The 24930-nt window shown below is 42.6% G+C and overlaps 1 protein-coding gene and 1 long non-coding RNA gene across 2 annotated transcripts in view; one reads left to right on the top strand and one right to left on the bottom strand.

Moving 5' to 3' along the window:
* Positions 1 to 24930, bottom strand: part of LOC118917171 (uncharacterized) — a 93134-nt gene that overhangs the window by 27130 nt on the left and 41074 nt on the right. The window lies entirely within an intron of this gene.
* On the top strand, positions 16340 to 17717 carry LOC130684032 (UDP-glucuronosyltransferase 1A3-like). The gene has a single exon (XM_057503411.1). It carries the CDS (start codon positions 16628 to 16630, stop codon positions 17609 to 17611), a length of 984 nt encoding a protein of 327 aa, XP_057359394.1. The 5' UTR covers positions 16340 to 16627; the 3' UTR covers positions 17612 to 17717.

The following is a 24930-nucleotide window of genomic DNA, read 5'->3' as shown; positions in this document are numbered from 1 at the left end:
TAACCTTGATGAAATTGTTTATTTCTTCTAAGTCTTTTTTTTAAAGTGGATTCCTTATAGTTTTCTATATACATGACCATGTCATCCGCAAATGAAGATAGCTTTAATTTTCCCTTTACAACCTGGACGAGTTTTTCTCTTTTTCTTGCCTGATTCCCGTGTCCAGAACCTCCAGTACAACACTGAATAAGTGTAGGAAGGGAGGACATCCTTTTCTTGTTCCTGATCTTAGGGGGACAGTATTCCAATCTCTCACCATTAAACATTAACTGGAGATTTTCTTTTATAGATGCCAAGGATACTTGATTGAGGAAATGCCCATCTATTTCTAGTTTGTTGAATGTTCTTATCATACAAGGTGCTGGATTTTGTCAAACACTTTTTGTCTATTGAGATAGATAAATGTATGTTGTTTGTCCTTTAATCTAATGATATGTATGTTACATTAATTATTTTAAGGTTGAAACCAACCTTGTATTCCTGGGATAATCACTCTTGATCATAGTGTATAATCTCTAACTGCTGTGGGATTTGGTTTGATACTATTTTGTTAAGGCCTTTAAAAAATATATTGGCCTATAAGGGGAATAAGGGGCATTACAATTAGCACACACAATGTGGGTGAGGGGGCACGGGGAAGGCAGTATAGCACAGAGAAGACAAGTAGTGACTCTACAGCATCTTAATACACTGATGGACAGTGACTGTAATGGGGTATGTGGTGTGGACTTGATTATGGGGGGAATCTGGAAACCACATTGTTGCTCATGTAATTGTATATATATATTTTTGTAGATAATTATTTTTTATTGAAGGGTAGTTGACACACAGTATTACATTACATTAGTTTCAGGTGTATAACATAGTGATTCAATATTTCTATACATGATAATTCTAGGTACCAGCTATCACCATACCAAGTTGTTACAATATTTTGACTATATTCCTTATGCAATACATTACATCCCGGTTACTTATTTATTTTACAATTGGAAGTATGTACTTTTTTTGTGTGTGTGTGAGGGCATCTCTCATTTTTATTGATCAAATAGTTGTTAACAACAATAAAATTCTGTATAGGGGAGTCAATGCTCAATGCACAACCATTAATCCACCCCAAGCCTAATTTTCGTCAGTCTCCAATCTTCTGAGGCATAACAAACAAGTTCTTACATGGAGCACAAATTCTTACATAGTGAATAAGTTACATGGTGAATAGTACAAGGGCAGGATTCACAGAAATTTTTGGTTTTGCTCATGCATTATGAACTATAAACAGTCAGTTCAAATATGAATACTCATTTGATTTTTATACTTGATTTATGTGTGTATACCACATTTCTCCCTTTATTATTATTATTTTTAATAAAATGCTGAAGTGGTAGGTAGATACAAGATAAAGGTAGAAAACATAGTTTAGTGTTGTAAGAGAGCAAATGTAGATGATCAGGTGTGTGCCTGTAGACTATGTGTTAATCCAAGCTAGACCAGGGCAATAAAACATCCACGGATGCAGAAGATTTCTCTCAGAACAGGGGGGGTGAGGTTCTAAGCCTCACCTCTGTTGATCCCCGATTTCTCACCTGATGACCCCCCTGCGACTGTGCCTGTCTTAGGTTGTTCCTCCCTTGAGGAATCTTACCCGTCTCTGGCTAACCAGTCATCTTCTGGGGCCATACAGGGAAATGTAAAGTTGGTAAGTGAGAGAGAAGCCTTATTGCTTGAAAAGGTTAGCTTTTTATTTCTTTGCATATTTATGCCCTGTAGCTTCTATGCCCAGCATTTGCCTTGGGGTATCTTTACCACTTGGAAGAATTATGATACTCGGTAAATTTGATATGAGGCACGAATTCTATTTAAGGGTTGTAATTAGGAAGGAAGAAGAAAAGCTATAGAAGTAGCAGGCGGAAGAAAACATGGGAAGATTGATTATTTCTTTGACATATCTTCTTGTAGAGTAACTTCAGCATGTATAGGTTTTAAACTACTAATTAAATTGCACACACACACTAACATAATAGGAGTACAGTTACTTGCCTTCTCTGTGTTGTACAGCCCTCCCTTTTCTCCTACCCCCCCATGCATGCTAATCTTAATAACCCTTACTTCTCCCCCCCTTATCCCTCCCTACCCACCCATCCTCCCCAGTCCCTTTCCCTTTGGTACCTGTTAGTCCATTCTTGAGTTCTGTGATTCTGCTGCTCTTTTATTCCTTCAGTTTTTCCTTTGTTCTTATATTCCACAGATAAGTGAAATCATTTGGTATTTCTCTTTCTCCGCTTGGCTTGTTTCACTGAGCATAATACCCTCCAGCTCCATCCATGTAGCTGCAAATGGTAGGATTTTCCCTTTTCTTATGGCTGAGTAGTATTCGATTGTGTATATGTACCACATCTTCTTTATCCATTCATCTATCGATGGACATTTAGGTTGCTTCCAATTCTTGGCTATTGTAAATAGTGCTGCGATAAACATAGGGGTGCACTGATCTTTCTCATACTTGATTGCTGCATTCTTAGGGTAAAGTCCTAGGAGTGCAATTCCTGGGTCAAATGGTAAGTCTGTTTTGAGCATTTTGATGTACCTCCATACTGCTTTCCACAATGGTTGAACTAACTTACATTCCCACCAGCAGTGTAGGAGGGTTCCCCTTTCTCCACAGTCTCGCCAACATTTGTTGTTGTTTGTCTTTTGGATGGCAGCCATCCTTACTGGTGTGAGGTGATACCTCACTGTAGTTTTAATTTGCATTTCTCTGATAATTAGCGATGTGGAGCATCTTTTCATGTGTCTGTTGGCCGTCTGTATTTCTTTTTTGGAGAACTGTCTGTTCAGTTCCTCTGCCCATTTTTTAATTGGGTTATTTGTTTTTTGTTTGTTGAGGCGTGTGAGCTCTTTTTATATTCTGGACGTCAAGCCTTTATCGGATGTGTCATTTTCAAATATATTCTCCCATACTGTAGGGATCCTTTTTGTTCTATTGATGGTGACTTTTGCTGTACAGAAGCTTTTCAGCTTAATATAGTCCCACTTATTCATTTTTGCTGTTGTTTTCCTTGCCCAGGGAGATATGTTCAAGAAGAGGTCACTCATGTTTATGTTTAAGAGGTTTTTGCCTATGTTTTCTTACAAGAGTTTAATGGTTTCATGACTTACATTCGGGTCTTTGATCCATTTGGAGTTTACTTTTGTGTATGGGGTTAGACAATGGTCCAGTTTCATTCTCCTACATGTAGCTGTCCAGTTTTGCCAGCACCATCTGTTGAAGAGACTGTCATTTCGCCATTGTATGTCCATGGCTCCTTTATCAAATGTTAATTGACCATATATGTCTGGGTGAATGTCTGGATTCTCTAGTCTGTTCCATTGGTCTGTGGCTCTGCTCTTGTGCCAGTACCAAATTGTCTTGATTACTATGGCTTTATAGTAGAGCTTGAAGTTGGGGAGTGAGATCTCCCCTAATTTATTCTTCTTTCTCAGGATAGCTTTGGCTATTTGGGGTCTTTGGTGTTTCCATATGAATTTTTGAATTATTTGTTCCAGTTCATTGAAGAATGTTGCTGGTAGTTTCATAGGGATTGCATCAAATCTGTATATTGCTTTGGGCAGGATGGCCATTTTGACGATATTAATTCTTCCTAGCCATGAGCATGGGATGAGTTTCCATCTTTTAGTGTCCCCTTTAATTTCTCTTAGGAGTGACTTGTAGTTTTCAGAGTATAAGTCTTTCACTTCTTTAGTTAGGTTTATTCCTAGGTATTTTATTTTTTGTGATGCAATTGTGAATGGAGTTGTTTTCCTGATTTCTCTTTCTGTTGGTTCATTGTTAGTGTATAGGAAAGCCACAGATTTCTGTGTGTTGATTTTGTATCCTGAAACTTTGCTGTATTCCGATATCAGTTCTAGTAGTTTTGGGGTGGAGTCTTTAGGGTTTTTTATGTACAGTATCATGTCATCTGCAAATAGTGACAGTTTAACTTCTTCTTTACCAATCGGGATTCCTTGTATTTCTTTGTTTTGTCTGATTGCCGTGGCAAGGACCTCCAGTACTATGTTAAATAACAGTGGAGAGAGTGGGCATCCCTGTCTAGTTCCCGATCTCAGAGGAAATCCTTTCAGCTTCTTGTTGTTCAATATAATGTTGGCTGTGGGTTTATCATAGATGGCCTTTATTATGTTGAGGTACTTGCCCTCTATTCCCATTTTGCTGAGAGTTTTTAACATGAATGGATGTTGAACTTTGTCAAATGCTTTTTCAGCATCTATGGAGATGATCATGTGGTTTTTGTTTTTCTTTTTGTTGATGTGGTGGATGATGTTGATGGGCTTTCGAATGTTGTACCATCCTTGCATCCCTGGGATGAATCCCACTTGGTCATGGTGTATGATCCTTTTGATGTATTTTTGAATACGTTTCGCTAATATTTTGTTGAGTATTTTTGCATCTACGTTCATCAGGGATATTGGTCTGTAGTTTTCTTTTTTGGTGGGGTCTTTGTCTGGTTTTGGTATTAGGGTAATGTCAGCTTCATAGAATGAGTTTGGGAGTATCCCCTCCTCCTCTATTTTTTGGAAAACTCTAAGGAGAATGGGTATTATGTCTTCTCTGTATGTCTGATAAAATTCCGAGGTAAATCCATCTGGCCCGGGATTTTGTTCTTTGGTAGTTTTTTGATTACCGCTTCAATTTCGTTGCTGGTAATTGGTCTGTTTAGATGTTCTGTTTCTTTCTGGGTCAGTCTTGGAAGGTTGTATTTTTCTAGGAAGTTGTCCATTTCTCCTAGGTTTCCCAGCTTGTTAACATATAGGTTTTCATAGTATTCTCTAATAATTCTTTGTATTTCTGTGGGGTCCGTCGTGATTTTTCCTTTCTCGTTTCTGGTTCTGTTGATGTGTGTTGACTCTCTTTTTCTCTTAATAAGTCTGGCTAGAGGCTTATCTATTCTGTTTATTTTCGCGAAGAACCAGCTCTTGGTTTCATTGATTTTTGCTATTGTTTTATTCTTCTCAATTTTATTTATTTCTTCTCTGATCTTTATTATGTCCCTCCTTCTGCTGACCTTAGGCCTCATCTGTTCTTCTTTTTCCAATTTCGATAATTGTGACATTAGACCATTCATTTGGGATTGTTCTTCCTTTCATAAATATGCTTGGATTGCTATATACTTTCCTCTTAAGACTGCTTTTGCTGTGTCCCACAGAAGTTGGGGCTTAGTGTTGTTGTTGTCATTTGTTTCCATATATTGCTGGATCTCCATTTTGATTTGGTCATTGATCCATTGATTATTTAGGAGTGTGTTGTCAAGCCTCCATGTGTTTGTGAGCCTCTTTGCTTTCTTTGTACAGTTTATTTCTAGTTTTATGCCTTTGTGGTCGGAAAAGTTGTTTGGTAGGATTTCAATCTTTTGGAATTTACTGAGGCTCTTTTTGTGGCCTAGTATGTGGTCTGTTCTGGAGAATGTTCCATGTGCACTTGAGAAGAATGTATATCCCGCTGCTTTTGGATGTAGAGTTCTATAGATGTCTATTAGGTCCATCTGCTCTACTGTGTTGTTCAGTGCTTCCGTGTCCTTACTTATTTTCTGCCCAGTGGATCTATCCTTTGGGGTGAGTGGTGTGTTGAAGTCTCCTAGAATGAATGCATTGCAGTCTATTTCCCCCTTTAGTTCTGTTAGTATTTGTTTCACATATGCTGGTGCTCCTGTGTTGGGTGCATATATATTTAGAATGGTTATATCCTCTTGTTGGACTGAGCCCTTTATCATTATGTAGTGTCCTTCTTTATCTCTTGTTACTTTCTTTGTTTTGAAGTCTATTTTGTCTGATATTAGTACTGCAACCCCTGCTTTCTTCTCACTGTTGTTTGCTTGAAATATGTTTTTCCATCCCTTGACATTTAGTCTGTACATGTCTTTGGGTTTGAGGTGAGTTTCTTGTAAGCAGCATATCGATGGGTCTTGCTTTTTTATCCATTCTATTACTCTGTGTCTTTTGATTGGTGCATTCAGCCCATTAACATTTAGGGTGACTATTGAAAGATATGTACTTATTGCCATTGCAGGCTTTAAATTTGTGGTTACCAAAGGTTCAAGGTTAGCCTCTTTAGTATCTTACTGCCTAACTTAGCTTGCTTATTGAGCTGTTATATACACTGTCTGGAGATTCTTTTCTTCTCTCCCTTCTTATTCCTTCTCCTTGATTCTTCATATGTTGGGTGTTTTGTGCTGTGCTCTTTCTAGGAGTGCTCCCATCTAGAGAAGTCCCTGTAAGATGTTCTGTAGAGGTGGTTTGTGGAAAGCAAATTCCCTTAGCTTTTGTTTGTCTGGGAATTGTTTAATCCCACCATCATATTTGAATGATAGTCGTGCTGGATACAGTATCCTTGGTTCAAGGCCCTTCTGTTTCATTGTATTAAATATATCATGCCATTCTCTTCTGGCCTGTAGGGTTTCTGTCGAGAAGTCTGATGTTAGCCTGATGGGTTTTCCTTTATAGGTGACCTTTTTCTCTCTAGCTGCCTTTAACACTCTTTCCTTGTCCTTGATCTTTGCCATTTTAATTATTATGTGTCTTGGTGTTGTCCTCCTTGGATCCTTTCTGTTGGGGGTTCTGTGTATTTCCGTGGTCTGTTCGATTATTTCCTCCCCCAGTTTGGGGAAGTTTTCAGCAATTATTTCTTCTAAGATACTTTCCATCTCTTTGCCTCTCTCTTCTTCTTCTGGGACCCCTATAATACGGATATTGTTCCTTTTGGATTGGTCACACAGTTCTCTTAATATTGTTTCATTCCTGGAGATCCTTTTGTCTCTCTCTCTATGTCAGCTTCTATGCGTTCCTGTTCTCTGATTTCAATTCCATCAATGGCCTCTTGCATTCTATCCATTCTGCTTATAAACCCTTCCAGAGTTTGTTTCATTTCTCTGATCTCCTTTCTGGCATCTGTGATCTCCTTCCGGACTTCATCCCATTTCTCTTGCGTATTTCTCTGCATCTCTGTCAGCATGTTTATGATTCTTATTTTGAATTCTTTTTCAGGAAGACTGGGTAGGTCTGCATCCTTCTCTGGTGTTGTCTCTGTGATCTTTGTCTGCCTGTAGCTTTGCCTTTTCATGGTGATAGGAATAGTTTGCAGAGCTGGGATGAGTGACGGCTTGAAGAATTTCCCTTCTTGTTGGTTTGTGGCCCTCCTCTCCTGGGAGAACAGCGACCTCTAGTGGCTTGTGCTGGGCAGCTGCGCACAGACAGGGCTTCTGCTTCCTGCCCGGCTGCTATGGAGTTAATCTCCGCTGTTGCTGTGGGCGTGGCCTGGCTCGGGCAGCTGCTCCAAAATGCTGGAGTTGCGTTGGAGCAGGAGCTGCTGGGAGGCTATTTATCTCCGTAAGGGGCCTCCCTGCTCCCTGCAGCCCAGGGGTTAGGGTGCCCAGGGATCCCGGATTCCCCACCTCTGGATTAAGTGTCCCGCCCTGCCCCTTTAAGACTTCCAAAAAGCACCCACCAATACAAAACAATGACCACAAAAAAAAAAAATTTTTTTTTAATTAAAAAAAAAAAAAAAGTCGCCACTCATTTTTCTTTATTCTCCGGCGCCAGCCTCAGGCATCTGCTCACCGGTCTTGCTGCCCTGTTCCCCTAGTATCCAGGGCCCCCTGGGCACGTACTGTGTCTGCGCTCTGGCCCGGATGGCTGGGGCTGGGTGTTCGGCAGCCCTGGGCTCCGTCTCCCTCCCGCTCTGCCTGCTCTTCACCCGCCAGGAGCTGGGGGGAGGGGCGCTCGGCTCCCGCGGGGCCGGGGCTTGTATCTCACCCCCTTCGCGAGGCGCTGGGTTCTCTCAGGTGCGGATGTGGTCTGGATATTGTCCTGTGTCCTCTGGTCTTTATTCTAGGAAGAGTTGTCTTTGTTATATTTTCATAGATATATGTGGTTTTGGGAGGAGATTTCCTCTGCTCTACTCACGCCGCCATCTTCCAATCTCTCCAATTGTATATTAACTATACCAAAATAAAAAATATGAAAAGAGAAAAAACTTGGTATATATCAATGATACCTTAATGACAAAAAAGAAAAAATTACAATAAATAAAATTCTAGTAGAAAAAAATTTTGGCCTGTAGTTTTAGTTTTATATGAGGGCTCTTGTCTGGCCTTGGACTCAGAATATTATTGACATTAACAATGGCCAGGAGGGACTTGAAAAGATGCTTAATATTACTAATCATTAGGGAAATGCAAATCAAAACCACAATGAAATATAACCTCAAACCTCTTAGGATGGTTGTTATAAGAGACAAGAGATAACAAGCGTTTGTGAGGATGTAAAGAAAAGGGAACCCCTGTGCACTGCTGGTGGGAAAGTAAATTGGTTCAGCTACTGTGGAAACAATATAGAGTTTCCTCAAAAAATTAAAAATAGAACTACCATATGATCCAACAATCCCGCTTCTGGATATATATCGAAAGGAAATGGAATCAGTCCTCAGAGAGATATCTACACTCCCATGTTCACTGCAGCATTATTCATAATAGCCAAGATATACAAATAATCTAAGACATATATATGTTTAGTCTTCTCTCCTACCTCCCACAAATACAATGTTTAAGTTACACCAAGGCTCAGCCCAGTTATTTTGGCCAGAAGGCCGCTTGTCCCTGGACTGATCACATGCCCATTCTCTCTGCACACACCTCCTTTAGGACAGTGCCCATGTCTTGGGCATCTTTGTGTACTTAGCTAGTGCCTGGCTTGTGGGTGGCAGTCAGTACATTCTCTCTGAGCTGCTTTGAACACTAGCCTACATAGTGTTCCCCGACTACCCCCAGTATGCTGTTCTTTGCTGAAGTTGATTTCTCTGCCTAAAATGTGTCCTTCTACAAACAAGTTGTTCTTTTATTCATGTGTCCCTAATGATTTATTCATGTCTTTAGTAGACCACATCTTCTTGCACTTATGTGATTTATTTATTAAATTTCTCCCAAAGGCAAGAGTAGATCTTGTATTCCTATACATTTGACCTTTGAACAGCACAGGTTTGAACTGAGCAGGTCTACTTATGCATGGATTTTTTTCAATAAAATATCAGAATAATTTTAGCTTATGTTATTGTAATGTAGTGTATAACACATATACAAAGTGTGTGTTAATAGACTGTGTATGTTATCAGTAAGGCTTTGGGTCAGCAGTGAGCTATTAATAGTTAAGTTTTTGGGGAGTGAAAATTTATACAAATATTTTTACTGTGTATGTGGTCAATGTCCCTAATAACTGCATTGTTCAAGTGTCAATTGTACATCCTTTGTACCTAGCACAGTGCCTGTCACATATTTGTGGAGTTGAATAAATACAAAAGTGTCTGTGAGAAATATCATGTTTTTCAATTTTTAAAAACTAGAAAATAGAACACATAGAAAAGTATGTCAAATATATATGCATGTATTATTAGGCTAATATGAAGTGGGTACCCTGTGGCCTTATTCCAGTCAAGAAATAACGTCAATACGCAGACATCTGCCCTGGGTACCTGCTCGCTATCACACCCTTCCTACCCCTGCTCCAGCTTCTCTGATGATTATTTCCTTTCTTCTCTGTGGTTTTGCCATCTGGGCATCTCTAAATAACACAGATGAACTTTCCTTGTTTGGGTACTTTATGTAAATATAATCATGTTGTATTAAGTTTTTTGTCTTGCTTTTATGGCGCTCTATATTTGAGAAATGTGTGTTGTGTGTTCTTGCAAGTTATAGTACATGCGTTTTCAGTGCTGAATAGCAGTCCATCACATGAATACACTGGGATTTCATTCACCCATACTACTGTTTATGGACACTGGGTTAGATCCAGCTTTTGACTATTATGGACAATGGTACAACGGCCATTTGTTTACATTGCACGGGTGTTGTTAGAGTATATAGCTAGGGGCAAAGCCACTATATAGTGGTGTATATAATCTTTGATCAAAAATGATAGTGAGAAAACTTTTCCAAAGTGGTTGTCCCCGTTTAAATCTTCATCCAACTTGTAGGAGAGTTCCTGTTTGCTGACATCCTTGCCTTTCTTAGCACTGTCAGATTTAAAAGTTTTTGCTGATTCGGTAAGTGTGCAATGGTATCTCATAATTTTACTCGGTATTTACCTGATCACTGAAGATATTGTTTAACTACACAACTAAAAATGTTGAGGATCTCTTCTTATGTTTATTGGTATATATGTTCTTGCTTATTCAAGTCTTACCCATTTTTGTACTGGGTGGTCTGTCTGCTTATAAGAATTACTTACATAATCTGGATACGAGTTCTTTGGTGGTTATCAGGTGTTACAAATGCGTTCTCCTGCTCTGTGAGGTGCTGTTTATTTTTGTTTGAGCATATTACAAAAAACATCTTTGAATATGCTTCATTGTGCCCCTTAGGGGGGTTTCCATAGGGTCAATGCCAGGAAATGGACTTGCTCGGTCAAGCACATTTTAAGTGTCAATAAGTATTAATAAGTTATTCTCCCTCCAGCGATGCACAAGTGCACCTTTTCTTCATATTCTTGCCCACACTTACTTTCAGACTTTAGGTTCTTGTCAGTCCAATAGGTGAGAAGTATCTCGTTTATTTGAATTTGCATTTCTCTTATTAATGGTTCATTTAAACATCTTTATGTGGGTGTGTTTATTTTTATTAAATTGACCAGTGAATAAGAGAGCTGGACTTGACCCCACTCATTTAATAGGATCAATACAACCTATGATCACATTAGCTCTTTGGACACCCCCATGATATTCTGGACTCAATGAATTTCTTGGAGGACTTTCTGTTGCTTGCAATTTTATTAACTCAAATATTGGGAAAATCTCAGGGTGTATCTGGTTAGGTGCGGCTTGCTGTAGGGATCAAACCATGGCACCAAGATCCATTTCCATCTCTGTTTCTTGGGTCTGCTCTCCTGGTGATGACTGCCTACTCAGGGCCATGATACCCCAGCAGCAGGAGCTCCAGCCTGAGTCCTTTACGCAGGATTCTGAATAAAGTTTTCTGCCTTATTGCCTGATTAAGGCACATGTCCATGTCTGCAGTAATCACCGGCCAAAGGCATGAGAAGTGCCGATGGGCTGAAGCCTAGGTCACATGTTCTATCCCAAAGCTGGGAGTGGGGCCTCACCCCAAGTGCCTGTGAGAGTCCAGGAGGGGTTATTGGGATGAATCATTTCCTAGTGGTTTTCCACACTGCATACAATTTACGATGTTTTGTATTTAGATGTCAGATTTTTCATTATTCGTTTATCTTATAAATATGCTATCATACATAGATCTCTGTGTCCTATTCAGAGTTTAAGTACATTGTATGGATCCGCCCCTGCGTTCTCCGGCCCTCCTTTGGCCTGTCTGCTGCAGGCATCCCCTAGTGGACATTTCCGAGGACTGCCCTTTACGTTTGCTTTGCCTCAACACAGCTGCATTTTTGATTCAAGCTCTCACCTTGTATAAATGGCATCTGAACAGAACTCCCTGGGTCCAGGTCGACCCCTTAAATCATTCCCTGCATGTGATATATTTCAGGAACACAAACCTGGCTGCTATGCAACACCGCTTCAGTGACTGCCCCAGCCTTCAGCATGAAGCCCAGGCGTCTGGTTTGGCATACAAGCTCCGTGTTGACTGGTCCCTAGTTATGGGCTGAATTGTGAGCTCTAACAAAAAGATGCATTGACGTCTTAACTCCCAGTATCTCAGGATGTGATGTATTTCAAAGCAGGGTCTTTACAGAGCAAAAACCACATTAAAATGATGTCATTAGGTTGGGCCCTAATCCAATATGATTTGTGTCCTTATAAAAAGGGGAAACTGGGATACAGAGACAGCTGCTCATGGAAGGAAGATAACGTGAAGACGCACAGGGAGAAGACAGCCACGTGACTGAAGGGGCACCGGGGACTGACAGCCAACACCAGGCAGGGGCTGGAAAAGGCATAAAAAGACTCTCAGGGGTTCAGTGGGAGTATGGCCCACCTGACCCCTGACTTGGACTCTGCCCTCCAGAATGTGGGATGTATACATTTCTGTTGTCCCAAGTCCCCCAGTTCTGGACACATTTACAGTAGCCCTAGAGGAAGGGAAACACCCCTCTTTGCTTTCAGTCTCCTGCTTCCTGCCCTCGCCCACTGTACAAGTCTCCCAAGTCATATTTTTCCCTTAACATTAGGAATGCTTCCTGCCATCCCCATGCCTCTATGCAGGGGTTGGCGGGGGACATCAAAGCGCTTGGGAACAAGTTTTAGGGGGTTGATATAATAGCTGAAAAAGCCATAAAAATGCAAAAAGCCATAAAAAATGGGTGTTGGGAAAGGTAGTCTCCCTCATGCGGTTCCCCACTCGGCTGTTATAACTGTCCTCTGGAGGAACGGGTTGGGGTCTTTCTACTGTGGTGCAGAAGGGATGCGCGGAGGCAAATCGCTCTGCATCAGCGTCAGGAGAGACCTGCCGGCCGTTGGTGTCCAGTGCCCTCCATCGGAGCGGACCTTCCGGTGTCTCTTCCGTGGCTAAGGCATGCTTCCATCCGGTGCTCGGCTGGGCTCGGTTGTGTTCTTGGGGACTCTGAGTACAAGATGCAGTGGGCAGAGGTGTTTGACCTCTATTCCCAGTGGCCGGCATAGTGATGTTCTTTGTGCTTCTATGTGCAGTTGCTGCCCTACCTTGGTAACCAGTGCCTGGTACTCGGCTCAGCTGTACGGTATAGAGAGCACAGTTGCCAAGGGCACTCATGATGGCAGGGTGGAAACACAGGGGCTTGGCAGCCCCGTTGTCCCAGGGTGGTGTGTCCTCCCTGGGGCTGGGGGTGACTGAGGTGCTGGACACTTACTGGCAAATGGGGACAAATGGGATGTGGACAGTGTCCCTGTGAATGGGAAGGACCTGTGCAGAGGTGAGGGCAGCAGTCTGAGACGGGGTGCTAAGAAGGGCAGGGAAATTCTGCTCTGGCTCTCGGCTACCCTCACACTCCCATTTCATACACTGTTCCTTTCCCCTTTCCATTTCTGCCTGATTTTGCTTGCTCTCTAGTGCCTTTGGACAGCATGTTAAAAAAACATTTTGCAAGAATTTATAATCTTATTTGTGGGAGCATTGGTCTGATGGGAGCTATTCCTTTATTACCAGAAGCCAGAAATGCTTCCAGGTGAATTTGAAAATATTTTTTGGTCTTGTTAAAAATCCCAGTGAGATTTTGTTTGGGTTTGCATTAAACTTTTAGTTCAATTTAGGACAAAAATCAAGGGCGTTACAATGTTAAATCTTTCCATCCTCTTCATTTATTCCATTTAGATTTGTATCTTTAATCAGAGCAGAGAAGATACCACCACCATGACCAGCCCCGTCGCTATGCCGCATCTTCCTGCTGGCCTGTAGTATCTCTGTCGGGTTGGGTTGTAAACAGGCGGCAGACAATCACAGTGAGGGACGCTGGAGATGGTGCCCTGGGACACCGTCTGACAGGCGCCCACTGCCGTTGCCGCTGTATGACAGAGACTTCCGAGTTCTTCACCAAACCAAGGAAAAGTAAGCCAGGAGCTGGGTGCTTCTGCCTCTAGGTATGGAGGTGTCTGGATACGTGGCCGCTTCCCTTGCTAACGATAAGAAAAGCATCTTCCGCAGCAACAAACGTCACCTTCCCACTCACCGTCATGCGAGCAGCTTCCCTCCTATGCATTGAAGCCAGTTTGCATGGCTGTTTGTGTGAGTGAATTTGGGATTGAAAAAAATAGGATTTGACCTGTGAGTAGGACAGAAACTGTGACTTGGGAAAAACATATGGTTGTGTGGCTGGGACAGAAAGAGGATCCAGAACAAGAGAGTGGAGAACTTGGTGTTGGAAAGGAACTAAGAAAACCAGGATCTGACTTGCCATTGGAATGAAGAAGGAGATACCTAAGCTGGCCTGTGCATACAGTAAAACAACAAATTTGACTGGATCTACACTGTTGGAACTCAACCAAGAATTAGGAGAAGTGCAAGTTGTAGCGCTCCAAAATCTTACAACTAGAGACTATCTACTGTTAAAAGAACATAAGGGATGTGAACAGTTCCCAGGAATGGGCTGTTTTAATTTGTCTGATTTCTCTCAGACTGTTCAAGTTCAGTTGGACAATATCTATCATATCATAGACAAATTTTCACAAATGCCTAGGGTGCCTACCTGGTTTTCTTGGCGTCACTGGAGATGGCTGGTAATTATAGATCTGCTTTGGTTATGTAACTGTATTCCTATTATGTTAATGTGTGTGTGCAATTTAATTAGTAGTTTAAAACCTATACATGTTTAAGTTACTCTACAAGAAGATATGTGAAATGAATAATCAATCTTCCCATGTTTTCTTCCGTCTGCTACCTCTATAGCTTTTCTTCTTCCTTCCTAATTACAACCCTTAAATAGAATTTGTGCCTTATATCAAATTCACCGAGTATCATAATTCCTCCAAGTGGTAAAGATACCTCAAGACAAATGCTGGGCATAGAAGCCACAGGGCATAAATCTGCAAAGAAGTAAAAAGCTAACCTTTTCAAACAATATGGCTTCTCTCTCACTTACCAACTTTACATCTCCCTGTATGGCCCCAGAAGATGACTGGTTAGCCAGAGACGGGTAAGATTCCTCAAGGGAGGAACAACCTAAGACAGGCACAGTCGCAGGGGGGCCATCAGGTGAGAAATTGGGGATCAACAGAGGTGAGGCTTAGAACCTCTCCCACCCTGTTTTGAGAGAAATCTGCATCCGTGGATGTTTTCTTGCCCTTGTCTAGCTTGGATTAACCCATAGTCTACAGGCACACACCTGATCATCCACATTTGCTCTCTTACAACACTAAAGTAGTTTTCTACCTTTATCTTAGATCTACCTACCAGTTCAGCATTTTATTTAAAAAAAATAATAATAATAATAAAGAGAGAAATGTGGGATCCACATATAAATCAAGTATAAAAATCAAGCGAATATTCATATTTGACCTGATTGTTTATAGTTCATAATGCGGGATCAAAACCGAAAGTTTCTGTGATATGACTGCCCTTGCACTGTTCACCATGTAAGAACTTATTCACTATGTAAGAACTTGTTCGTTATGCTTCAGAAGATAGGAGACTGTTGAGAATTAGGCTTGGGGTGGATTAATGATTGCGCATTGAGTTCCCTATACAGAATTTTATTGTTGTTAACAACCATTTGATCAATAAATATAAGATATGCCCTCTAAAAAAAACAAACAAACCAGGATCTGGCCTCCTAGCCTACAGAGAATGGTCACACCGAATGCTCCCTGCACAGTGGCAGCTAGGGTCACGAGGGAGGTGTCCTGCACGCACATATTTGCCCGGGGTGGGTTGGGAGGGGCATCTGTTCTCAGTGTGGATCCCTGATGGAGGTAACCTCCTCTCAAAGGGAAGCCTCAGCGTCTCCTGTCACGGGGGCCTGGGCCAGGACGTAGCTATGGCAGATGCTGTGGATACAGAACAGCACACTCGGGGAGAAAGACAGCCCGAGGAGCCCACCCACACCGTCCCTGGGGTGCACAGGACAAGGCGATGTCAGCATCCTGCTGAGCACATGTGGAGTTGCTTTCTGGAGCAGGGCCAGCCTCATAGGCACACCACCCATGTGACTGCACAAGGCCCCAACCTCTGAAAGGAACCCATAAATTTGATAGCTCTTCTTGTTCTGGCGGAGCCCGTCCTTATCAGGAGTTAGGACTGTAAATGACCTTGGAGAAAAGCCTGAGCATAAACTGCCCAATGTAATAAAGGCCGGGGTTTATGAGTACCCCAATCCCTAAACAGTAGCACACTGGAACCATTAGCATCCAGGAGAAGGAAAGTCAGACACGGCCCAATCTGAGGCCAGAGGACGTCTGCCTCCTGTCCCTGCTGAGCAGGGCCTGTGGGGAGGGGCTTTCTGGCCTTACTCCGTTATTGCTAAGGGTTGTCTTGTCTGGCCTAGTTCTTGCTTTAGATAACAGCACTTTGTTTTATGAGGTCAACATGGAGTTCTCAGCAAATTTTCTGTTGTTGTCATCAAGCCTCTAGTTCAGGATTCCTCCACTTATTTCCATTCTGGACAGCTGCCTCCAATAGATTCTTCCCTGAACATCGCAAGAGATGTCCTTGTATGGAAAAGAAACAAAACCAGCATCCCCCTCCCTATTTAAAGGAAGCTGTCTTAGCAAAGTTATATGTATTTTCTGGATGGGCTCCGTGTTACTTACCCACGAAAGGGGGTAAAGAGTTCTAGAGTTATAACTAAGTCACACGTGGCAGAGCATTTATGGCCGGGACTAGGGCCTTGGTGACGCCTCAGAGCTCAGTCACAGCCCTTCAGAACATGGTTAAGAGAGAAGTGGGAGGTGATCAAACGAGACAGATGTCCGCAACATTGTTCTGGGAATAGGATGAAAAACAAGAGAGTGAACTAAATGTTCCCCGAGAGAGAGCAGCAAAGTCAAATGAGTTTTCCAAGATAAGGCAGATTGATCTGTCTCTGGGTGGGAGCAGAAGGGCAGGGCCAGAGGTGAAAGACTGGCAGAGATTTATTCTGTAATGATTAATGCAAGGAGGGGACGCTGCCTTCCAATTACATGCCATTCTGAAAGTGGCTCCAAGATAAAATGAAGACAAAGAAAGCAAATGCAGGAGGCGCAGCCCGATCGGGAAAGTCGGCTGCTGTGGCTTCTGCCGAGATGAACGCGGGACTCCAGGTTCCTCTGCCGGTGCTGGCGGGGCTGTTGCTCTCCCTGTGCGCTGGGCCCTGGGCCGAGGGCGGGAAGGTGCTGGTGTTCCCCGCGGAGGGCAGCCACTGGCTCAGCATGAAGAAGGCCGTGCAGGCGCTCCAGGCCAGAGGCCACCAAATCGTGGTCCTTTCGCCAGAGGTGAATGTACATATCAAGGGAGAGGACTTTTTCACCCTGAAGACCTTTGCTGTCCCATACACCCAGGATGAATTTGATCACCTCTTGTTAAGCCAGAGTCAAATGATTTTTGAAAGACAACATTTTCTGAAGACATTTTGGAAATCTATGTCAATGATGAAAACTTTTAGTGCGCTCCTTTACAAGTCTTGTAAGGATCTGCTGTATAACAAGGACTTGATCAGGCACCTGAATGACACTTCCTTTGATGTGGTTTTAACCGATCCTGTGTTCCCATGCGGGGCATTGCTGGCTGAGTACCTATCGATTCCTGCTGTGTATTTTTTGCGCATCATTCCATGTGAATTAGATGTTGAGGGCACACAGTGCCCAAACCCTTACTCATATGTTCCTAGGTTTTTAACACAAAATTCAGACCACATGACATTCCTGCAAAGGGTAAAGAACATGCTCTACCCTCTGGCCCTGATACACATTTGCCAATTTACTTATGGTTCTTATTCAAGCCTTGCTTCTGAAATTCTTCAAAGAGAGGTGTCGCTGGTGGATGTTCTCGGCTCTGCATTGGTGTGGCTGTTCAGAGCCGACTTCGTGTTCGACTACCCCAGGCCAATCATGCCAAACATGGCCTTTATTGGGGGAATAAACTGTGCCAACAGGAAGCCTTTATCTCAGGTCTGTATCAGTTCCAATCAGTGTTCCAGGGGGGCACATTTTCTTTAAACCTTACTTCCAAGTGCATACTTATCTGCCAATCTTTGTACAGATTTCTACTTTTTATTATCCTTCTAACAGTCTTTGATAAGTTGTTAAAGGGCCTCCAGTGGTGGAGTAAAGCTCTGCATTGGTTACCAAGGAAAATGAGAGGCACAAGTGAGGGTCAATGACAGGACCGACAAGCAAGGTTGTCATTCGACCAAGATCGTCCCTTTTGTAAAGGCACTGTCTTCTCGGCTGTGCACTCTTCTCCAGCTGTGCAGTTACAGAGAAATTGAACTGGGAACTGATCCAGCGGGTGTTTTGCTTGTGGGTGTTCATTAGGAGGATAGAGGAACTAGCGCATTGTAATTGTTGACATGATAGTTGTTAGCGGTCCTACCTAGGAAGGTAGTATGGTATAACCACAGGAGACACAAACACCCACGGGAAGCGGAAGTTTCAAAGAGATTGAAAAACTAAGTGCAAGGGAGACCATGCTGGGAAAGATGGGAGCTCTGTGATCGGAGAAAGAAATAATTGAGTCCAGTTTTCCAGAGATGAGCTGCGCTGACAAGACGTTTTCTGACCAACAGTTGGTGTTTGGCGTGTAATATGGGGACGTCCCAGGGATGGACTGCGTTATCACATGGCTCTTCTCCTTGGGATGCTGAAGTCATCAAAGGAGAGTGGAAGGGCTTAGGGAAGAGATGACACTATGAGCCTGTAAACCCAGTCAATGTGGGAACAGCGATGAAATCAGTGTAAAAGGTGACAGTCTCCTTAGAAGGGGGCTAATCATAGCACCAAACCCACCCAACTCCCCCATAAGCTTCCATGGGAGGAAATAGCATCAGAGGCAGCTTTTAGCCCTGAATATTTGGGTTTAATTGAAAAAGGCCTTTTGGGAGCTGTTTTCTTTATCCACTGAGATAGCCATCTTTTTTTTTCCTATTTATGCTGTTCACTTAGTACTAACTTTTGTGACTGTAGATCTTTTATAGTTTTTGTACTTTTACTTCTGTATACCTCTTTGTATTAATGTGAATATTACTGCAAAGGACTCTAACATCACATTTCTTTTTGCGAAAGCCACAGGGAATCAATTCTACTTGGTTTTCTTTTTCCTTTATGCAATACATTTATTCACTTGTAAAATATATATGTTCTATTAGACTTATAAACATTGAAGAACAGGAAGTCATTTAAAAAGGAATTTTTGCTCTTTTAAGTTTTTCTATGTGAATATATTATGTAGAGTTAACTGCATTGGTTCAAATCCTCACTCCCATTTTTCTAACTGAATGACCAGAATGGGCAGGTGACCTAATCATTCTGGCCTCAATATTGTCAATATGAACACACAATGAATATTATCTATTATGATTATTTAAAAGGTGCACAGCAGGACAAGATATGTCATCTGGAGACCTTTAGATATGCTTATACCAGTTTTTTTGGTACATGAACATCATTTACACTTAAATTCTCAAGTATTATACACTATAGGTGAACTGTTATCATTTTCCACTAAACTCTTTATCACTTTGAGATTTTGTCATTCTTTATATTTTGGTTTGGTGTACTCTTATGTGTGACTCCTCTAGTTTATGGAAATTCTCTCCAAATAGGAAAGATCAAAGTTAGAGACTTTTACTCTCTTGATTTTTTAAATACACAAATTCAAAATTTTTAAAATTATTTTCATTGTCCTATTTGTCTATTTTAGTAGTTGTACTTTTGGTGTCATAGTCAAGAAATCACTTGGCAAATTCAATGTCATCAAACTTCATCCTCTGTTTTCTTCTTGTTTTATAGTTCTAGGTCTTATATTTAGTTCTTTGATCCATTTGGAGTTAATTTTTATAGATGGTGTCAGGTAAGACCCCAACTTCATTCTTCTACATGTGGATATCTAGTTTTCCCAGCACGATTTGTTAAAAAGACTGTCTTTCTTCCGTTGAGCAAAAATCATTTGACCATTTAGATGAAGTCTCTCTACTTTTAACTTAAAAACAAAACCATATAAAAGTTTCCTTACTGATGGCTTTTGATGTAAGAACTCTGTCCATTACACAGTATGTATACTTTTATTCCTAACATTTAGTGTAGCACATTCTTTTCACATGTTTCCTTTTTCCCTTTTTTAAACAAGTTTTGTTCTTTGACGATAGGGGAATTCTCTGGTATTTTCTGCTTTCCTGTAATGCAGTATAGCATCTTCATCTGTGACTCTACCTGCTTCTTTCACATATAAAGACCCTTGTGATTACATCAAGCCACACAGATACTCCAAGAGAATCCTTTTATCACAGGATCCTTTGTTGCAGTCACATCTGCAGAGTCCCTGTTGCCACATAAAATAACATAGTCACAGGTTCCAGGGTTAGGATGTGGACATTTTTCTGCCTACCACACAAAGTAAACCTAAAACCAGATCTTACTGAACACTTGGAAGTTTTCCTCTTAAATTAACAAAATTTTTGTTCTAGCTTCTTTGGGAACATCTGCCACCTATAGATTTTTTTATTTTCCAGTCTCTGTTGCAAACCTTTCCTTAGAGATGAACAAGGGCACACACACCACGCCTAAAAGGGTTCTCACGGGGGTAAGAAAACCGTAGTGAGAGAAAGCGAGTCTCTCAGATGTGCATATGTTGCCTCAAGCAGTATTCCAAGCTTTCCAGTATCCCTGCCTTTTGTCAACTTTATCTGAAATGAGATACATCCTGAGCATGGCACTGGGGTAGTACAGGCTAGCCATCAGATTTGTATTAAAATTTTCAGTCATCATTTTTATTGCTAAAGTCAAGTGACCTGAAAATGGCCCTAAAGGATACTGTTAACCAACCATGTAACCATGAGGGATTCACTTTTTTCTCTCCAACCTTTGCAGGGAATGTGTTCTTTGTGACACTGACTTTAGTACAAGGAAACTGATTTCAGACCTCTGACTCCCAGCTCTTTAAGAGTACTGTTTTAAGTCACCAAGTTTGTGGGTAATTTATTGGAACAGCCATAGGAAACTAATACATCTACTTTGCCGGGTTTACCCATTTTTAGAAGCCTAGGCTTCAGAGTCAATTCAAATGGTTAGTTCCTACTATGTCACCAGTATTTATGTGGCACTAAAAAACATTGCTAAGCCAGCCCTACTGATATAGTCGTATCTTTTACTATTGTGTGCTATAAATGGGAGAAAATTATTATTTTGGCAACATTAACCAGAGAAAAGTACCTGCCTCACATTTCAAACGAAATGGAAAGAGGACATTTTCTTAAGACATTTTTGAAATCTATGTTGGAGATTTTGGAGGTGCTGTGGCGAACGTTCTGGTCTATCATTATAAAATAATCACCGTCTACCTCTGGATTGTATTTAATAAACAGCAAAGCGCATATTTACAACAGATTTAAAGACAAACAGAGGTCCTATTCGTGTGGTCCCAAGAAGAAGCAGTAGGTGCCGCCATGAACTGTTTATGAAGTTTAGGTACAGTTGTCCTGAAAGCAGAGCTCACTTGCGATCTTCAAAACAACGCCCTGCTACGCCTCCGTGTGCTTTCAGTTACAGGTGGGCTGGAAGTAGTGTCAGGGCGCGACAACTGCTCCCTGCCATTTACTGTCAGGGACTTCAAGTCTCCGTCTTCTTCCACTTCCACCCGTTCTTGGCCATTCTCAGCAGTTCTCTTGGCGGTGATCTTTTTGCCATTAATGACTTTGGTGGAAGTCGACACGGATTTGAAATTGCGCCTCCCCCCACTGCCACGTGACGTGGACACAGATGACAGGCCCCCGTCCCTCAGAGACCCGAAAGAGGCCAACCCGATATCAAAAGAGGGAAAAGCATCGCCAAACGCTGAACAGTCACCGAAGGTGGGGAAAAGGCGTGTAGCCCGTCTGCTTCTGCTTCTGTGGGAGCTTCACCGACCCCTCCAAACATTTGCATGTGGGTCTCCAAAGGGATCAAACGAAAATGGGTCTCGGCCCCCAAAGAACTCCTTGCAGACGTCGGCGGGGTCGCGGGGGGTGAAGGCGTCCACGGATGGGCCCTCGACGCCGCAGCCTGCAGCCGACGCCTCGAGCCCACCGTGAGACCCGCCTTCCGGGCTCCTCCCACCCGGGGCTCCTCCCACCCGGGGCTCCTCCCACCCAGCACTGCCGTGATCTCCAAACAGGACTGGGACTAGAGTGAGGGCTGCCTTAGAAAATGATTCTCTTGTAGGAGGCTTTGTGTCAGGCTTACCCTGGGCCCTGCTGCAGGGAAGAGCGAGGGGAGTGAGTTCAATCTGCTCCAGAGTTCAAGGACGGTCCTATCATTTGTCAAGGGCAGTTTTCCAAAGTTTTGGCCCTGGGGACCCTTTTCCTTTTGTTTATGTGGGTTGTACCTATCAGTACTTACTCCGTTAGAAATTAGAACAATAAAAAATATTAACTAGGCAATCCCCTGACAATAAACCCATTTCACAGTGACTTCAGTTATATTTTTTATAGGAAAACATTTTTCAGCACCAAAAAATTTAGTCAAGAGTGACTTCACTTTGCATTTTTTTCTGGCTTAATAGAAGAGAGCTGGATTCTTATATCTGTGTCTGCTTTCAATCTGTTGCTATATCCCATGTCATGTCACATACTGGGATAGTTGTCTGTCCACTTAGGAGAGAATGAGAGTGAAAAAGGCAAATATCACTATTACTGAAATAGTTTTGACCTTGCAAAATTCCCAGAAAAAAATTTTGGGTATCCCCAGGGTTCCCTAGCCAATAGTTTGGGAACTGCTGGTCTCCTATATCAAAATGATTACAATTTGCAGGCCATGTTCATAGCTCCAGGGTCAACGGGGTACAGTGGTTATTTCCACTAAAACTGCTGTATCATGATCATTGTTTATTTTTGGCATTCGCTAATATCTGACATATATATATATGGTGACAGAGACACTATATTCTGTGTATGTATCAAAGGAAAGAATATAGTGTGATATGTAAGGCAACACCAGTAAAGGTCACTTAGTTCTAAGAGGAAGAAAGGGAAAGTGGACCCAAAAGAGTGCTGTAAATCCCCAGAACAAGCTGCTGACGTTACCCTGAGAGACTATCAGTCCTGGACTTGGCACTTCGTAAGCACACAATAAGCAGTAGTAGGGAGCTGATTGGTCGTAGAGTCTACTGTGTGCAAAGCACAGTGGGAAAGTCCAAAACCTACTTCAGGATGGTTAAGTGACCCAATACGACTGGAGGCAAAGGGGCAGAGGCAAGGGTCAAGCAAGTGGAGGTGCTGGAAAGGGGAAAGGCCTTGGACAGGTGGGCTGGAGCCAGTCCAGGGAGTTTGGAGAGTCAGGTCCAGGAGTCTGAATTTCACTCAGGGCCCCAGGAAGCTGCTGACCAAGGTTTCAGGGGTGGTGGTGGGGTGGGTCCACACAGGGTCAGCTGATGCAGGGAATCAGAAGGATAGGGGTTGGGGGCGTTAAACACTGAGGTCTTGAAACAGGACCGTGGCAGCTGGGCCGGAGACAGTGGTAGAATCACCCAGATTCAGCACTTGCTTGCTTGGACATGGGGCCTAGAGCAAAGGGAGAAGGGAAGTCACAAAGCACACAAAAGCGTTACTGAGTGCTTACTGTCTGCAAATCCTTGGACAGCACCTCGGCACCCTCCTTGTAAGGCAGAGCTGTGACCCCAAACTGCCCAGGTGCACAGAGGCCTCACAAGGTTTTACAACTCTACGTGAGGCAGGAAGGTCATTAACTCATTACCGTGGTGACTGTGTGTTTACAGCCCGTTTACTCTGTGTGATCTGCAGATGAACTCTCTTGCCACTGAGGTTTCAGAAGACTTATCACCCTTGGTGTTTAACTGGACTGTGAATTGCAGGATTGCAGATAAGAGCACACCAGTGAGAATAAGCGTTGCTTCCTCTTTTCTGCTCACCCAGCATGTTGGTCCTGGAGAATGGACAGCTTGTGGGATGGGGTGGGAGCATATGCATGTATATGCAGTGTGTGGAAGCACATGCAAGACAGGAGGACTGAGGAGGAAGGATGGTGGCACAGGGAAAAGGGACTCCACCTACATATTCTAAGTCCCAGAGTGTTCCAGAATTAGACAGGCCCTGTGACCGTGCCCCCAGGACATCAAAGCTTTAAAGTTAGTTTCTCTACAACCCTCCTAACAAGTCCCCAATCACTGGGTGGCCAGTGATGTCCATGGTCAAAATATTGGGATCTGTGCTTTCATTCTAGGATTGTAGAGAATATCAATGAATCCCAAAAGGAAGTGAGATGCTCCATTTATTTCAACTGGATAATGATGGTGGGGATCACAGTTTTGCTTTCGACTTGTAGCTGGTTGTAAATTTTGGCCCTGGCCTCAGTGCTACTGTCTGGGCCTTGCTGGAGGCCATGGGGAGTTACAGTTGAGGGCCGGGTCTCTAGGCTCTGATACCTGGGCCGGGATCTCAGCTCCACCGCCTAGTAAGTGCAGGCCTCTGGCAAATTGCTTTGTCTCTCTGTGTCTTCATTTGTAAAATGGGAATAATAGCATTTGCCGTCACAGGGCGGTTCTAGGGGATTAGAGAAGATACGTTGTGAAGCGCTTAGCACCGTCTTTGGCATAGAGTTCATGCTTAGTAAATACATTTCCTCTTGTTCTGGCCCATTTTTCCCATTGCTTCAGCCCGTTTGGGAAATTCAGTCCTAAGAATTTCCCAAATGTTTTCTTTCCTGGGTCTGTGTTACGAGTATAATTTAACTTATTTTTGCTTGCTCATCTGTTTTACTTTCTTACTTACCAAGAGTTCTCTCCCTGCCTCTCTGAATGAACACAGCTCTGTCCTGGGAAAGGCCTTCTGAGCATGCGTACTCAGGTGGACTTCCCCTCCCATCATTCTCTTCCCAGCAGCATTCATTTCCTTCTTAGGATATCTCACAACTTCTAATGTGTTTATTAGTTTAAATTGTCAATCTGACTCTCATGATGGAGCGTGAATTCTGAGAAGGTACGGACTTATCTGTGATGGCCTCTGGTGGAGCCACCATGCCCAGGGCTGTGCTGCACTCAATAAATATTTGTTGGCTGAATGAATGAAACAAAAATGTTGCTCTGGTCGGGCAGAGCCCTGAGTACATTGCAGAGAAGGACGTTCTTAAAGGTTTCCATGGGCCAAAGGGGGGCTTGCAATGGCATGTTCTTTCCTGTCTGAAAGGCATATTCAGCTTTCTATTTCATTTCTGAAGAGGAAGTCTACTTTGTTCCTACGTAGCCTTTTTTATGCTTGGGCAACATTCACTTGGTCCCTGGAAATACTGAATTTAATAGATTCAAAGATGCTGGAGATGCTTTGCCTTCT

Source organism: Manis pentadactyla, chromosome 6, assembly GCF_030020395.1.
Source record: "Manis pentadactyla isolate mManPen7 chromosome 6, mManPen7.hap1, whole genome shotgun sequence".
Lineage (NCBI taxonomy): Eukaryota > Metazoa > Chordata > Mammalia > Pholidota > Manidae > Manis > Manis pentadactyla.
The sequence above is the reverse complement of the archived record's forward strand: the minus strand, read 5'-3'. Positions and strand labels throughout refer to the sequence as shown.

Coding starts and splice junctions, on each gene's coding strand:
- LOC130684032 (XM_057503411.1), top strand. CDS start 16,628: ATGAAGACAAAGAAAGCAAATGCAGGAGGCGCAGCCCGATCGGGAAAG.